Source organism: Eurytemora carolleeae, unplaced genomic scaffold, assembly GCF_000591075.1.
Source record: "Eurytemora carolleeae unplaced genomic scaffold, Eaff_2.0 scaffold1088, whole genome shotgun sequence".
Lineage (NCBI taxonomy): Eukaryota > Metazoa > Arthropoda > Copepoda > Calanoida > Temoridae > Eurytemora > Eurytemora carolleeae.
Genome location: NW_019397117.1, coordinates 76,990 through 92,602, shown reverse-complemented (window position 1 = coordinate 92,602; position 15,613 = coordinate 76,990). Strand labels below are relative to the sequence as shown.

The 15,613-nt window shown below is 31.2% G+C and overlaps 2 protein-coding genes across 3 annotated transcripts in view; one reads left to right on the top strand and one right to left on the bottom strand.

The window, feature by feature from the left end:
* The window catches only part of LOC111712050 (sialin), a 16,963-nt gene extending 8,714 nt beyond the window's left edge, over positions 1 to 8,249 (bottom strand). Inside the window, exons 1-11 of one of the 2 annotated variants that reach the window (XM_023486558.1) lie at positions 8,072 to 8,249; positions 7,966 to 8,011; positions 6,933 to 7,028; positions 5,879 to 5,986; positions 5,118 to 5,256; positions 4,989 to 5,065; positions 4,612 to 4,646; positions 4,305 to 4,374; positions 3,533 to 3,634; positions 1,602 to 1,641; positions 1,081 to 1,153 (exon numbers count right to left, since the gene is read on the bottom strand). In XM_023486558.1, the coding sequence (XP_023342326.1) occupies positions 1,081 to 1,153; positions 1,602 to 1,641; positions 3,533 to 3,634; positions 4,305 to 4,374; positions 4,612 to 4,646; positions 4,989 to 5,065; positions 5,118 to 5,256; positions 5,879 to 5,986; positions 6,933 to 7,028; positions 7,966 to 8,011; positions 8,072 to 8,120 (835 nt within the window). In that variant the 5' untranslated portion in view covers positions 8,121 to 8,249. The remainder of the gene's footprint in view (positions 1 to 1,080; positions 1,154 to 1,601; positions 1,642 to 3,532; positions 3,635 to 4,304; positions 4,375 to 4,611; positions 4,647 to 4,988; positions 5,066 to 5,117; positions 5,257 to 5,878; positions 5,987 to 6,932; positions 7,029 to 7,965; positions 8,012 to 8,071) is intronic. The other variant, XM_023486559.1, reaches the window with a different exon arrangement.
* A 1,501-nt stretch (positions 8,250 to 9,750) lies between these two features.
* On the top strand, positions 9,751 to 15,603 carry LOC111712046 (protein fuzzy homolog). Its single transcript, XM_023486555.1, has 10 exons — positions 9,751 to 9,984; positions 10,081 to 10,165; positions 10,576 to 10,617; positions 10,685 to 10,757; positions 11,646 to 11,697; positions 12,095 to 12,164; positions 13,362 to 13,461; positions 14,117 to 14,162; positions 14,462 to 14,580; positions 15,559 to 15,603. The coding sequence occupies exons 1-10, from the start codon at positions 9,906 to 9,908 to the stop codon at positions 15,601 to 15,603; spliced, it is 711 nt and encodes a 236-aa protein (XP_023342323.1). The 5' UTR covers positions 9,751 to 9,905.
* The last annotated feature ends 10 nt before the right edge of the window (positions 15,604 to 15,613 follow it).

Sequence of the window (15,613 nt, the reverse complement as noted above, 5' to 3'; positions counted from 1 at the left end):
GTCTTTCTTATCCCGTCTTTCTTATCCCGTCTTTCTTATTCAGTCTTTCTTATCCCGTCTTTCTTATCCCGTCTTTCTTATCCAGTCTTTCTAATCCCGTCTTTCTTATCCAGTCTTCCTTATCCAGTCTTCTTATCCCGACTTTCTTATCCAGTCTTCCTTATCCAGTCTTTCTCATCCAATCTTTCTTATCCAATCTTTCTTATCCAGTCTTTCTAATCCAGTCTTTCTTATCCAGTCTTCCTTATCTAGTCTTTCTTATCCAGTCTTCCTTATCCAGTCTTTCTTATCAAGTCTTCCTTATCCAGTCTTTCTTATCCCGTCTTTCTTATCCAGTCTTTCTTATCCAGTCTTTCTTATGCAATCTTTCTCATCCAATCTTTCTCATCCAATCTTTCTCATCCAATCTTTGAATATTTATTCTGAATATCTTTCTAATATTGAACACAACTAAATGATTATTAGTATTGATCGCAATCTAAACCCAATCTTCTATGTCTGCACACATAATTAACATGTTTACCATTATTACAGTGGGCCTTATCATAATCTTTTTTATAACAACAGATGGTGTCAAAATAAACATGGAAAATTAAACTTCAACATAAATGTCTTATATTTCCGAAATGTGTCCTGCTTTCTTGAAAGCGAATTTATAACCATATATCTAGTAATATTTTGATGCGCGCATTAAAAACAGAAAACTGTGAATTAAATGTCGTCTTTTTATTATTTAGACTGAAGAAAGGTGGCTGAAATCTCTGAAAATGTTGAGAAACGGATATTTTGTATGATTTATTGATAATCTTGAATTCATGATCTTAATATCCAATGTTGACACTTTTGAATTGGAGATCAATGCTTGATCCCTTGAGTTTAGATATCCCTGCAGGATATGAAGGCTACAGGACATTGAACTGCATAATATGAAGATCAATGTTTGATCCCTTGAGTTTACATATCCCTGCAGGTATGAAGGCTACAGGACATTGAACTGCATAATATGAAGATCAATGCTTGATCTTGAGTTTACATATCCCTGCAGGGTATGATATTGTATATGCCTCTGAATACTATAACCTGTAATTAGTGTTCCCCAGACTGGGGGAGAGGATAGAATTGATTTCCAGGGAACATGTTTCTGTCTTGTAATCTAAAATATTATCTGAACTTCAACATTTTAGTGAAACCGAATTCCAGGAAATCTTTTTAGAAAATTGTGTTAGAGTAAAATCATTATTGAATCCTGAGATAGGTATAATTCAAAAATCAAAACTAAAGAATCCTAAAAATAAATGCCACCTCCAGAACAATATTCCATTAAGTTTATGGTGGTTTTAATTGTGAGAAATATACATATACGTTCTAATCTAAAATGATAAAGGCTTTCAATTTTTATCGAGAAATCCCGTTTTAACCAAATAAATATTCTTAGCTTCGTTGAAAAATTGATTTGATCTCCAGGTAAAGCTATGTTTAATGTTTATTGTTCCCAAGTTCTAGTTGAAGTAACAAAGGTTAATATCATCAGCTTGCAAAGATATAGGGATTAGAAAATTTGGGTTTGTGTCAAAGACTCCGCTTTTTACTCTTTTTTATACCTGAAGTTGACTAAGATCTCTCTTCTCCTCCTCAGAAATACTTTATAAATATTTAATCATTTTGTTATTTAAATTGAGTAGACAAGTATGCAGAAACATAACCAGAATATGTAATTTTAACATGTTAAACGTTCTATGATACAGTTTTCATTCAATTTCTTAATCAAGGTGTCATTAAAAAGCTCTTTATTTCAGTTATTTCAAGTTATAAATGTTTTTCTTTCTAGGTCTTGCAATTTTTTTTTCATACAACCCCTTCTTTGAGTATAAGTAAACAATCTAAAAATCTAAAAATCTAAAAAGTTTTTAAAAAATTTGCCCAGATGGGTTGGATCAAATATTTTTTGATGAAAAAACGAGCTATGAAATATACCGATTGATTTTCAAGAAAAATTGAAGCTTTCTTTTTTTTTTTCAATACTAATTTTTTTAGACTGCTCTAGCTTAAAAAATAATTATTGCTGATCCAAAATATTGGTTTACAAAGAAACCTAAGGAAAACAGCTTATACTAAAATAATAAATCTTCCTTTTTTCAAATTTTATGAAAAAATAAAAATAAGATGTGAATAAGATCTGAATCCCTCCAGTGGAATGTAAATCACCCTGCGTAAAGTTTTAAATTGTAAAAAGCATTTTTTCAAACCCCTCCAGTTAAAATGAATTCCCTCCGGTGGTCTCCAGTGGAATCAAAATCTTACTACGAACTTCTGTGACTCGTGAAAAAGATTAAAATTTTAAAAATCCCGGAAATTTATTTTCCACTTATTCTGAAAAAAGTGACTTTGACACAAAAATTATGAGACTTAGGAAGAAAAAACCTTGAAATAACTGATATACAGAGCTTTCCAATAACACCTTTATTGTGAAAATTAAAGGAAAATTGTTCTCTCAGCACCCTGTAAATAATACGTTACACCATGATTTGTTACATGCGACACATTACTCACGATATATTACACATTACTACACGTAACACACGACATGTTACGCTAACAGTTGACACGTTACACATGAAATGTTACACATGACATGTTACACATGACATGTTACACATGACATGTTACACATGACACGTTGCACATGACACGTTGCACATGACATGTTACACATGACACGTTGCACATGACATGTTACACATGACACGTTGCACATGACATGTTACACATGACACGTTGCACATGACATGTTACACATGACACGTTGCACATGACATGTTACACATGACACGTTGCACATGACATGTTACACATGACACGTTGCACATGACATGTTACACATGACACGTTGCACATGACATGTTACACATGACACGTTGCACATGACATGTTACACATGACACGTTGCACATGACATGTTATACATGACATGACACATTACACATGACACGTTACACATGACACGTTACACATGACAAGTTACACATGACACATTACACATGACACGTTACACATGACACGTTACACATGACACGTTACACATGACACGTTACACATGACACGTTACACATGACACGTTACACATGACATGTTACACGTATGCCAAGTTACGCACAACACGTTACACAAGACATGTTACTAATGACACATTACACATGTCAGAGAGAAAGAGAGACTGGAAATGAATGCCTAGTATAGGGTCTCCCAGGTCGTCTTTGACATTTGAAATAATTTGCAACATTTATCAGTAAACCTAGTTTTAGAAGTATTATTCTAGAGTTTATAATAAAATAATGAAAATATGGTTTTGCCTTTTTGGAAATGCCAAGGCTAGGAAAATATTGAGAATTTGTAGTTATAGTTTTAAATATCATACATGTTTAAGTAATTTGGCGAACTAATGCCGCAAAAAATTTAAATATCTAAGACGACCTTCAACTCGTCTCTCTCTACTTTGTACATTCTGTATAATATACGAATAAGATGTGCTTACTATGGATGAAGGTCGGGGGAATCATGGATGAGAGTAAACCAGGCCAATGACCAGCACATTGTTATACAAAATATAACGTAGTAACAGGCAGCCCAACCAAAACTAAAAAAGTTGTGCTTTAGGAATCTAAAGTTATGGGGAGGCTATTATCCTTCAAAATTAGAAGTGAGACAAAAAGTTCAAATAATTCTAAAAAGACATCAGAAAAATCTAATGTAAGATACGTCAATGCCGAAAGTAAAAAGTTTTATCGAAAAGATTAGAACAAGGCCGAAAGAGAATCATGTTTGAAAAAAATTTCCTATTTAAAGGGACTGTAAGCATTATTTCAAGTTGCAAAGTTGGCGATTCCCTATTTACAACAGTACCCCTTTACTTTTGTCTGATCAAGTATGATTTAGTTATCAATGTTTAAAATTAAAGTCACTTGCGCATTTCTACTGCAGAAAAGCATCATATAAAAACAAACACTTTTAATCCTCGAAAAAAGACAATATGTCTTTCACATTATTTATCAGATAAAGGTTTCAAGGGTACCGTTGTGAATCGGGCTTTGCCATCTTTGCATGAAGGGTCACTTAAAACTACGTGCACTGTCCCTTTGCATGAAGGGTTACTTGAAATTTCGCGCACTTTCCCTTTGCATGAACGGTTACTTGAAATTACGCGCACTGTCCCTTTGCATGAATGGTTACTTGAAATTACGTGCACTGTTCCTTTGGATGAAGGGTTACTTGAAATTACGCGTACTGTCCCTTTAAGATTGATTTACCTTTCAATAATATATCCACACATAGGAAAGGTAAGAATAAGCCCGAAAGTGGATCCGAAATAACTCTGAGCTGAACAAGAAATATCAAAGTTTTTCTTTTTATCATTAAAATATTTTTGAATAATATTATTAACAATATTTATAAAAAAGATTGTTTGATAGGAAATATTATTCCAAATTAAGACGAGTTTTTACTTTCTGATTAATTAATATGATTATCATATAAAGAATTATCAAGTGTACAGAAATAAAAATGAAGAAGTGAGGTTTAAAATAAAAATATTTTAAATCTTGATTTAAAAGAGACCAACAAAGCTGCTTCTCTCCGTCATTGGAACCCATCTAAATCAAAATATACTTATAGCAATATTTCAGAAAAAAAGTTTAGACAGTTAAAGGTTAACTAATTTTTATCTAAAAATTTTTTTGTCCTCAGAACAAAATTTGTGTGTGGAGTATTAATCTGGAATGTTTGATCTCGATATCCAACATGGACACTTTCAATTTGAGGATCAATGTTTGATTTCTCAATAAAGGAGATCAATGCATTATCGCAATATAGAAAAAATATATATCCGTAAAAACAATTACAAATAACAAAATCATTTACGACAAATAACAAAATCATTTACGATTACGACATGTACGAGTAATTTATAAACTACATGTCAACTATTTTATTACCTTGCTGTCATAACATGCATGGAAGGCCATGTTACTCCTGTCAGTACTCCGAAAACCACTCTTAGAGCTATAAACAGCTGAAATTATAAAACTTTAAAAAGTATCAATTTTAAAATATATTTATCCGACCTTAACGTCTGTCTGGGCAGCTATAGGATGTATGAGCATAAGAAGTCCAGGGATTGAAAGACCTAATCCATAAACTATTTTGAATCCGAATATTTCAGACAGTCTTCCTCCTATCAGCTGTGTAGTAATATATCCCCAACTGTGGAAACACAGTTGGTAAATTGATTATTTCAGAAATAAGAAAAATATGCAAAATATAAGTTATTTTGGCAAACGAAAACCTTTCCTAAAAAGAAATATAATTTCTAAAAATTCCACCGTCAGACTTCTGCATTATTAATAAAATTATGATTAAACACACCAAATTGTTTATTGATTTCAGAAAAATTGTAATGATACTAAAGCGTTAGCTTAAACAAATAAAAAAGGATTATTTATTCATTCTAAAATACACATACTACCCTGAATTACAACAAATCCATCTCAATGATCAACGATATTGCTGATACTAGAATTCCCAAAACTCTTCAGTGCCCAATTAAAAAAACCCGGTTTTTATTAAATTTTGCGGGTCGAAACGCCAACGCATAAGAAAATGTAAAAAAATAATAAGTGTAACAAAAAGACCTTTTTAGTTTACTTATATGATAGTATTATTCTCCTGATTATCAAATAAAAACAGTTGATTATCATGAATAGATTTAACAGATATTATAATTTAAAAAACTCATTCTCTGTTATTTTATATAAAAGATTTAAAAAGTTATTACTAATAAGTTTTTTTCTAACGATGCATTCAATAATTAACCCTCTACGTAAACCTGAAGGATGAGAGGACTAGACCCACAGTTCGAGCATCCCAGTCTAGTTTATCATCTTCTTCTTCAACTAGGTCAGGGACATGGTCTTCTCTGGTAGGCACACCAATACTTATTAAAGTTGAACAAGTTTAAAGGTTTAGATTTATCCATAAAAGGCTTGTAAACATTTTAGATATTGAGTAAAGCTTAATAAAGAATAAAGTCAACTGATAAGATGAAGGGTGAAGGATGAAGAATCAAGAATAAAGAATCAAGAATAAAAGATGAAGAATAAAACATGAAGAATGAAGAATGAAGAATGAAGAATGAAAATGAAAGATGAAGAATGAAGAATAAAGAATGAAGAATGAAGAATGAAGAAAAAAGAATTAAGAATGAAAGATAAAGAATGAAGAATTAAGAATGAAAGATGAAGAATGAAAGATAAAGAATTAAGAATGAAGAATGAAGAATGGAGAATGAAGAATGGAGAATGAAGCTGAAGAATGAAGGATAAAATATGAAAAATTGTGAAGAATGAAGGATAAAATATCCCGAAGTATGAACGTTTTAGGAGATGAAGGATGAAGAACAAAGACTTATCAGGGATTAAGAAAAATGTAGTATTATGATAAAGGAAGGATGAAGGGTGAAAAATATCCCTGAATGTACCTTGATGAGTTGTGTTCTATGATATCCCTAACTGTACATGGATGGGTTGTGTTCTAGGATATCCCTGAATGTACCTGGATGAGTTGTGTTCCATGATATCCCTGAATGTACCTGGATGAGTTGTGTTCTATGATATCCCTGAATGTACCTAAATGAGTTGTGTTCTATGATATCCCTGAATGTACCTGGATAAGTTGTGTTCATATCCCTGAATGTACCTGGATGAGTTTTGTTCTATGATATCCCTGAATGTACCTGGATGAGTTGTGTTCTATGATATCCCTGAATGTACCTGGATGAGTTGTGTTCTAGGATATCCCTGAATGTACCTGGATGAGTTTAGTTCTATGATATCCCTAAATGTACCTGGATGGGTTGTGTTCTATGATATCCCTGAATGTACCTGGATGAGTTGTGTTCTATGATACATGATTCAACAATTATATCTGTAGAAGTTCCAGACTTTGAATAATCCTTCACCATTTCAACTATTATCAAACTACAATAATCAAATTATTTGCTTCTAAAATCATCCTGGTGTAAAAACACATATGGTATGGTGTGAACCAGAAAACTCTGGAATAGAAAGACAACTTATAGACTCAAGTAATATTCCAATTAATATAAGACACGTCAATTGTGTAGTGTAAACAGAGTCATTTTATGTAAGAAGTGATTTAATAAGTTACCTGCAGTACAAATATTCGCTTTGTAACAACATCAAATACACTTAAGTATTATTTTATTGTCGTCTTCCTATTCCACAGCTTATGGTTCTCTCTGTACATGGTCCCGCTAGGTCGTGCTCGGTAAGGATTGTACAATTTTTTTTCGACCGAAGGTTTCCCGCATAAAAACATGCTAGAGCTGAACAAATGTTAGGTTCCATTAAGACATATTGATTGAGTTTGACAGGGGTTCGAAGTAGTTATGATTGACAGCTCTGATATAAATTTTAATATTTTGAATACAAATTATTAAAAACAAAAATCGAGAAGGAGAACATGACAAAGACTGGAAAAATAAGCTAAAAATTAAAATTTTCCACCAGACAGAAGTGTCTACAATTACAATAAAATTTAAAGATTTATGGATGAGATGAGATGTTAAATGTAAATTTAACACTCTCAAGCAAATTAAATTGTTGTCAGAACATATTCTTATTCTTTAAAATTGTATCTATGTGAGATAAATATAGTTTAGATAGTGAACTGAGTATGCATGCCTACCCAAAAAAAATCTTTGCAACCCAATGTCGTACACTTTAGCTATTTCAAACTATGATTTCTGATAGATAAAATATTCTAAATTTTAAATATAAAAGGTAAGCTATAGAGATTATAACATCTGAGTTCGTAGTAAAAAAACTCAAATCATTTGGTTCTTTTTACACTTTTTTATTTTCTACTTTTCAAATATTTTTTATCGTGAATCACCTCAAACTGATTCTCATCATGTAGTTTTGTATTTGGCCCCAGAACACTGAATTAAAATAAGATAATAATTATTAAAATTATTTTTAAAATAATGTTAAATACTTACAAAGTATACTGAGGACTGTTCGACATTTTATATGTTTGTAAATATTCATTCTTAAACAAAATTGTATTTTTTTCTTTTTTTTCAGAATTTCTTGCTCAAATTTAGTGAACCAGAGGCCAAATTTAAAGAATTTAAGCCGCGGTTTAAATTTAAGCCGCCGCTCAAATATGATTGGTTCCAGTTAAATTTGTATTAAATTGTTCAAGATTTAAGCCGGCGGTCAATTAAAACCGGTTTTTGGGGAATTTAAGACGTGGCTTAAATTCATTAAATTCGGACACAGAGCTGGGAACTCTTGTATTGTGAATTTCTAGATAAAGGATCGGGATTAAGAGTTTCCATGATACAAAGGTTTACAGCTCTGAATATCTTAGAACTAAGAGAATATTTCCTGACTTGACTAAGCTACAGGGTGTCTCACGAAACATGACAGTTGGTAATTAGTTTCTTCTTCCATAATTTGTTAAGTTGTTTAATACCAAAGACAATAATAAAATTATTATTTAGTAGTCATATTATAGTAAAATTTATTTCAAAGTAAAATATATTTGAGAAAAAGATTTTTTAAACGAAATAAACTGCAAACAGCCTTTGAAATCTAATACAGTGTATGGAAGACGACATTCAAAACTATTTACAAACTGTCATGCTTCGTGGGACACCCTGTATACTGAGTTGATTGGTACATGTAACAAATTTCAACTATTTTGACACAACAACTAATGTTTTTTGTATCTTCTAATACATATATGATCATTCATAAAATTTTCAAGTTGTATAACACACAAGATAGCACAGTGGGTTTTAAGTAAAAAACTACGCATTGATGTATTCGTTATACACCAACCATTAGCCAATATTTCTAAATACTAACTTAAAACCAAAAACAATTTTAAGTACTAGCGAAAGTTAAAAAGTCTTTTCAAGAAGATTTTATAGATAATAATAATAATAATAATGATAATATTAATAATAATAATAATTCAGCTATATTGTAAACAAATGTGTATATTTTATACAGTGAATCTAAGCTTGTAACAGTAGAAAAATGAGTTCCTCATTAAAATGTTAAATTGCTGAATAAAAGGAAAATGTGTTCAATCGTCTAAGTGTTGACAACTGGATGTGTTTAGATGAACTGAATATAATAATAATATACAGATTCTAGGAGTCTGTTTCTTCCAGCTTCTTCTTGTAAATATAAATGATATGTACCTTTTTTATTCCCCCCCCCAGGCAACAGATTTCCCTCCCCCTGGAATTTTTTACAAGGCATTTGGTAAATTTTATTTTAAAACCATGAGCAGGAAGTTGGAAAATGTGTTAACAAGATTTTATTTTTTCTAAAAAATATTAATTTTGTGGGAAAATTGGCGCCGTCCCCCAATTTTTTTTGGGTGGGGGACTTCCCCCTTATCTATCTATCTATCTATCTATCTATCTATATATATATCTATCTATCTATCTATCTATCTATCTATCTATCTATCTATTTATCAATCTATTCATCCATATATCTATCTATCTATCTATCTATGTATCTATTTATCTATCTATCTATCTATCTATCTATCTATCTATCTATCTATCTATCTATCTATCTATCTATCTATCTATCTATCTATCTATCTATCTATCTATCTATCTATCTATCTATCTATCTATCTATCNGGTTAAAATGTCTACGTATTTAATCTGTTTATGTATAAATATATCTGCTAAAGGTTAAAATGTCTGCGTATTTAATCTGTTTATCTATAAATATATCAGCTAAAGGTTCAAATGTCTGCGTATTTAATCTGTTTATCTATAAATATATCTGCTAAAGGTTAAAATGTCTACGTATTTAATCTGTTTATCTATAAATGGCGGACTACCGTTGTTTACAAGAAAACATGGTGACCTAAAATCAGGTATTTTTTAAATCAACAATTTTAAATTAAAAACTTATTTTTCCATTAAAAGTAATATTGTTAATATCATAGATGATTAGGCTGTCCACTTTTCAGTACCTTTTGCACTGTTGGCCTCACTGAACGGAGTAGCAATGTTTGGGTCATCTCATGACGTCACACTTCTAAACACAGTTACAAGGTAGATCATTGAATATCTATCTAATAAAGCGCTTTCCTCATATATATTAGCTGAATATTTTAGAGGGAACCCATGGTACCCCGGGGGGGTGACAGGCTAAAGCAATTTTGGACATTTTTGAAATTCCACGGGCAAAGCATTATGATTCAATACCAAGCGGTGTTAAACGGTGTGAGAGTCACTATGACATTTTCCTACTTTTAACCCGTTGCTACTAAAATTGTTAATATTTGATATAAATCTACTAAACTAATCACATAACTTGAAAAGTTTCATGATCTGAACCAGTACACAGATTGCCTGGTGTAGTGCTACTAGTATCAGCCCGTCTAGTGTACCCAATATGTGGTTTAATGCAACAGAGAAAGGCAGACGAAACTATAGTGTAATATTTTTTGCTAAATGTTTAGAGAATGTAGAATACAATGGAGAGACTATCATAACAGTATCAGGTAAACTAGATATTTTTAAATATTTTATTTTTGAAACAAAATATTTTAACATAGATTTGATGTTAAGGCTTATCATAGTGGTTCCCTTGGATTCTGTTGGGGACTTCCATGTACATAGACTTCTGGACTGTATTTTTCAGGTTAATTTAATTTTTTTTTTTAGTTTTTGAAACACATATTACACATAGTCACAGTGCTAAACAGGGAACTCTTTTGTACTTAATAACCCAAGATAATTAGGACTCGGATTCATATCTGTCCTAAAATTAAGGTTGGACAAGCTCTTATTTCGGGGCCAATATATTAACGATTCAAGAGCGGTTTTTTTCATACCAATTATTGTACATTTCATGTCAATTTATGAACATTCAAATATTTTATAGAATGCGTTTTTGATTCGTTAATTTTTCGGAACGATGGCATCGTTTACGGGAATCCTGTTCGTTCCTTGAATAAACTACCATTAACGACGCCCAGTTCTACCAAAATATAATGCATAGTCAGAAATAGATATAATAGTTGATAAGTTCAGGGGTTAATATGCTTCTGAACAAACTCTTAACTTGTAATTATGACATCGCAGCGAAAACGTTTTTTAATGAGTTGTAAGTGTTTGTGATAATTTTTGTCAGCACGTTTTATTTTTCTTTCTACGTTCGTTAACGAGGGCCATCAGGTAAATCGTTCCGTTTTGTTTCGGTCTTTGTACTAATAATTGAACACTTTCTTAGCCCTTCATTAACGTTTAGGTTGTTGACACTGGTAAATTATAACGGTGGTTTATCATTAACGATAATTTAATGTTTTAATCTGCAAATTTGACACTGTTGCTAATTACGGTTTATTTTATTAATTGTAGAAAAATAAGAACCGTTAAATTTGAAGTCATTCTATCTTGATGACATTTCCAACATATTCTGATTTAAATACCAATCATGATTTACAATTTCCTATTTAAACCTCAAATTTTTTAAATTATTTAAAATTTATTTTACCTCTTTTACCTCTTTTACCTCTTTTACCTTTAGAGTTTGGTTTTATTCTGCGGGCTTGATGACCTAATAGCACTCAGAAATATAGGTAACAAATTTATTATTTTAGATAAAACAAAAACTATGAATTTTGGTAGTTTAGATAATCTAAGTTTGAAATATCATAGGTTAACACCATCAGGTTACAGTGATATAGTCATCAGAACATTTAAGTTTGTGGCAAAGATTTAATTCCTTTATTTAAAAGAAATTTTAACAAGAATTGATATGAAATTCAAGTTATTCTGCGATATATTGCAGTAACAGTTTAATGTTTTCACTTTCGCCCTTAATCGTTTTATTTCCTTTAATATTTTTTCTTTTTTTCTTTTCAGTTTATTTTTGGTAAGCACGATAACCATCGATTATGCTGCACAATTTCTCACTTAAAAAGTATGTTTTTACCACAAAAGTTGAATTAAAAACTAAAAACTATATTTGTTCAGATCGTGTAAAGTATGAACTAAGATCAGCGTTCCCAGTTATTGATCATTTGCTCTCCGGACTGCAACCCAGGCAACAAATATAATCCATCTAATATCGGCATTTTTATAAAATCTACAAAATATAGTCCAATCAAAATATCAGCATTTTCATTAAATCTACCAAATATAATCCAGTTAATATCGACATTTTAATAAAATCTACCAAGTATAATCCAGTTAATATCGACATTTTAATAAAATCTACCAAATATAATCCAATTAATATCGGCATTTTTATAAAATCTACCAAATATAATTCAGCTATTATCGACATTTTAATAAAATCCGCCAAATATAATCCAGTTAATATCGACATTTTAATAAAATCTACCAAATATAATCCAGTTAATATCGACATTTTTATAAAATCCACCAAATATAATCCAGTTAATATCGATATTTTAATAAAAACTACCAAATATAATCCAGTTAATATCGGCATTTTTATAAAATCCACCAAATATAATCCAGTTAATATCGACATTTTAATAAAATCTACCCAATATAATCCAGTTAATATCGACATTTTTATAAAATCTACCAAATATAATCCAATTAAATTTTAGCATTTTTTGATAAAATCCAACAAATTCCAACAGTTTAATGAAATATGCAATCTCGGAAAATTTCTCCCATATTATCCATCCTACATTAATCCTACATTAATCCTATATCCATCCTATATCCATCCTGTATCCATCCTGTATCCATCCTATATCCATCCTATATCCATCTTATATCCATCCTATATCCATCCTATATCCATCCTATATCCATCTTATATCCATCCTATATCCATCCTATATCCATCCTATATCCATCCTATATTCGTCCAATATCCATCCAATCCATCCAATATCCGTCCTATATCCATCATATATTCATCTTGTATCCATCTTATGCATCATATCCAACTGAACCATGCTATCCATCTAATCCATCAGATTTGATCCAATTTGATCCATTGAAATTCCACCAATTCAATCCAATTCATCCTTCTCCAGCATTTAAATGTAATCCATCAGATATCAATAAAAATTCATTTTTAATTTCTAAATGAAAGTCCATCAAATACCACACCAGTTTAATCCAAGCTCAAACCAATCGATCTCTTATTTTTTCAATCCATCTAAAACCTATTTTTTAATTCTATCTTGATTTTTCAAGAAATCTTTTCAATCTGAAAAAGGGTCTTACAAAGAATTTTATATTTTTTATTTGGATCTAGTGATAAATCTGTTCTGTTCGGAGATCTGATTGGTGGAGCTGATGTAATCTGTGCTCAAGAATCCGGAGCTCTCCAACCCTACTTGGAGAACTATACAGAGGTAAACCGTCAATACCCCTTTACATTCCCACTTTCATACCCTTAAACCTTACTATCTTCATACCCTTATACATTCTCACTTTCACACCTTTAAACCTTACTATCTTCATACCCTTATACATTCTCACTTTCACACCTTTAAACCTTACTATCTTCATACCCTTATACATTCTCACTTTCATACCCTTAAACCTTACTATCTTCATACCCTTATACATTCTCACTTTCAAACCCATATACCTTTATACCTTTCTATGCTTTTACTCTTCTTCTTCATCTACACTCTTAAACTTTTCTACCATCCATACCTTCACACCTCTTCTACCTTCATACCCTTGAACCTGTCTACCTTCATATCCTTAAAGCTAACTTCATAGAAAACTTAAGAATAATTTTCTATGAAATCTTTGTAGGTATTTTAGATTTGCAATAGAATTATTTCTGAACAATTTTCAAGTTACATTTTTTAAATAATGCAGCCTAAAATTACAAAAATATATCAGCAGTATTTCAGAATTGACGAAAATCCCTAGTCTTCCGGTTAAAGCTTTAACTATCTACATTCACTTCCCCTTTTCCCTATCTACCCGTACTATTGTCATATCTTCCTACCTACAAACTTATTCATAAAATTATATATATATATATATCTTTAGGCTGTTGACAGTACATATGGGGCTGTTTTTGTTGCTGGCAAAATAGGTAACTGGTTAATAATTTATAATCCAAAAATATTTTGAACAATAATAATTCATGCCTCCTGCAACACAGCTACAGGGAATCTTGAAAATACGACTACAAAATCCAGGCCTTCTAGATAAAAGATATGACATAGGACCATTTTTTTATTGTGGAATTGACTTTTATACAGTGGTTGGCGATTATATATATACAATGAATAAGACTTTTTATTATTAATGCTTATTATTAACGTCGACTGTAGAACAGAACGAACCCTAAATATCAGTTGAAATTATACAACATAATAATACAATGTATAGTTTGTGCTACAAGTAACTGGTGGGGGTTACATACTGATGAACTGTCCCTTCTATCCTGTTTTATCAGGACGGAATATCCTTCTTCTCTCTCAGATACGCCCATCTTCCTTCCTGTCAAGGTAAATACGCTACAGGGTTACCCACAGAGGATGAGATTTCAGAGACGACTGTATGCAAGGTACTAATGCAAGGAAAGTTATTTCAGAGGTGTACTCATTTTTTGTACTGCAGTGTACTGTCTTTGGGCGGAAAAGTAAACACAAGACGGATGTCACAGCCTGACATGGAATTGCAATTTTCACAAAAATAATCTATGAAATATTCTGGTCATAGGACACTATTATGTGTATTTTTTAAAATGATCAAAATTAAATGCTTTTATCCTCCTCGGATACCAGACGAACACTGATGAGTGATGCATCTATACTTGTTTACAAATACCGCCCAAAGAGAACTGGTTCCGATATGTACGCAGAGTATACGCAACCGCAATTAACTTTCCTTCCATTAGTACCTTAACTGTATGGATATTGTTCATTCTCTTTCTTACGTTCATGGCTCCCAGCAGCTGGAAAATTTAGTTTTTCTTTGCAAAACCATTTAACATGAGTTTTAAAGACAGAAGTTCAAGGTAGAAAACTAAATTAAATCTGCAGGTCGTTATATTTAAAGACTTTTAGGTCGTTATTAAAGTATCATCATTTAAGGGTAACCCTGCAGGAAACATAACCACAACTGATAAGATCAAAGCAATGGAGTCTTAAACACAAACTTAGATTGTCAAATTCAATTGCAACCCAATGTTGTAGTCTTTAGAGGGAATAATCTGAGCTTGAAATATCAAAGGTTTACACCGTCAGGTTGAAAAGATATTTGGATTTAAAAAGTTAAGTTTGTGCCAAAAAAACGATTCCTTTGTCGATTAAAGATTAGAAACAGAACTGAAAATAATTTGGACTTTTTTAACTTTTAACTTTTAAACATATGTAGAAATTGATTTCAGATTGATATTAGAATTAATTTTATTTTTGTATTTTATTATTAACAAGTCTACTGTTTTATTGATAATAGAACCTGGAAATATCTTATTTTTCTAGAGTCCTACAGTACCCTTTCGTTTGGTCACTTGTAGATACAGGTAATTTATTTCTA

Coding starts and splice junctions, on each gene's coding strand:
- LOC111712046 (XM_023486555.1), top strand. CDS start 9,906: ATGTCTACGTATTTAATCTGTTTATCTATAAATGGCGGACTACCGTTG. Junction 10,618..10,684: donor GACTATCATAACAGTATCAG/GTAAACTAGATA, acceptor TTTGATGTTAAG/GCTTATCATAGTGGTTCCCT. Junction 13,462..14,116: donor ACTTGGAGAACTATACAGAG/GTAAACCGTCAA, acceptor ATATATCTTTAG/GCTGTTGACAGTACATATGG.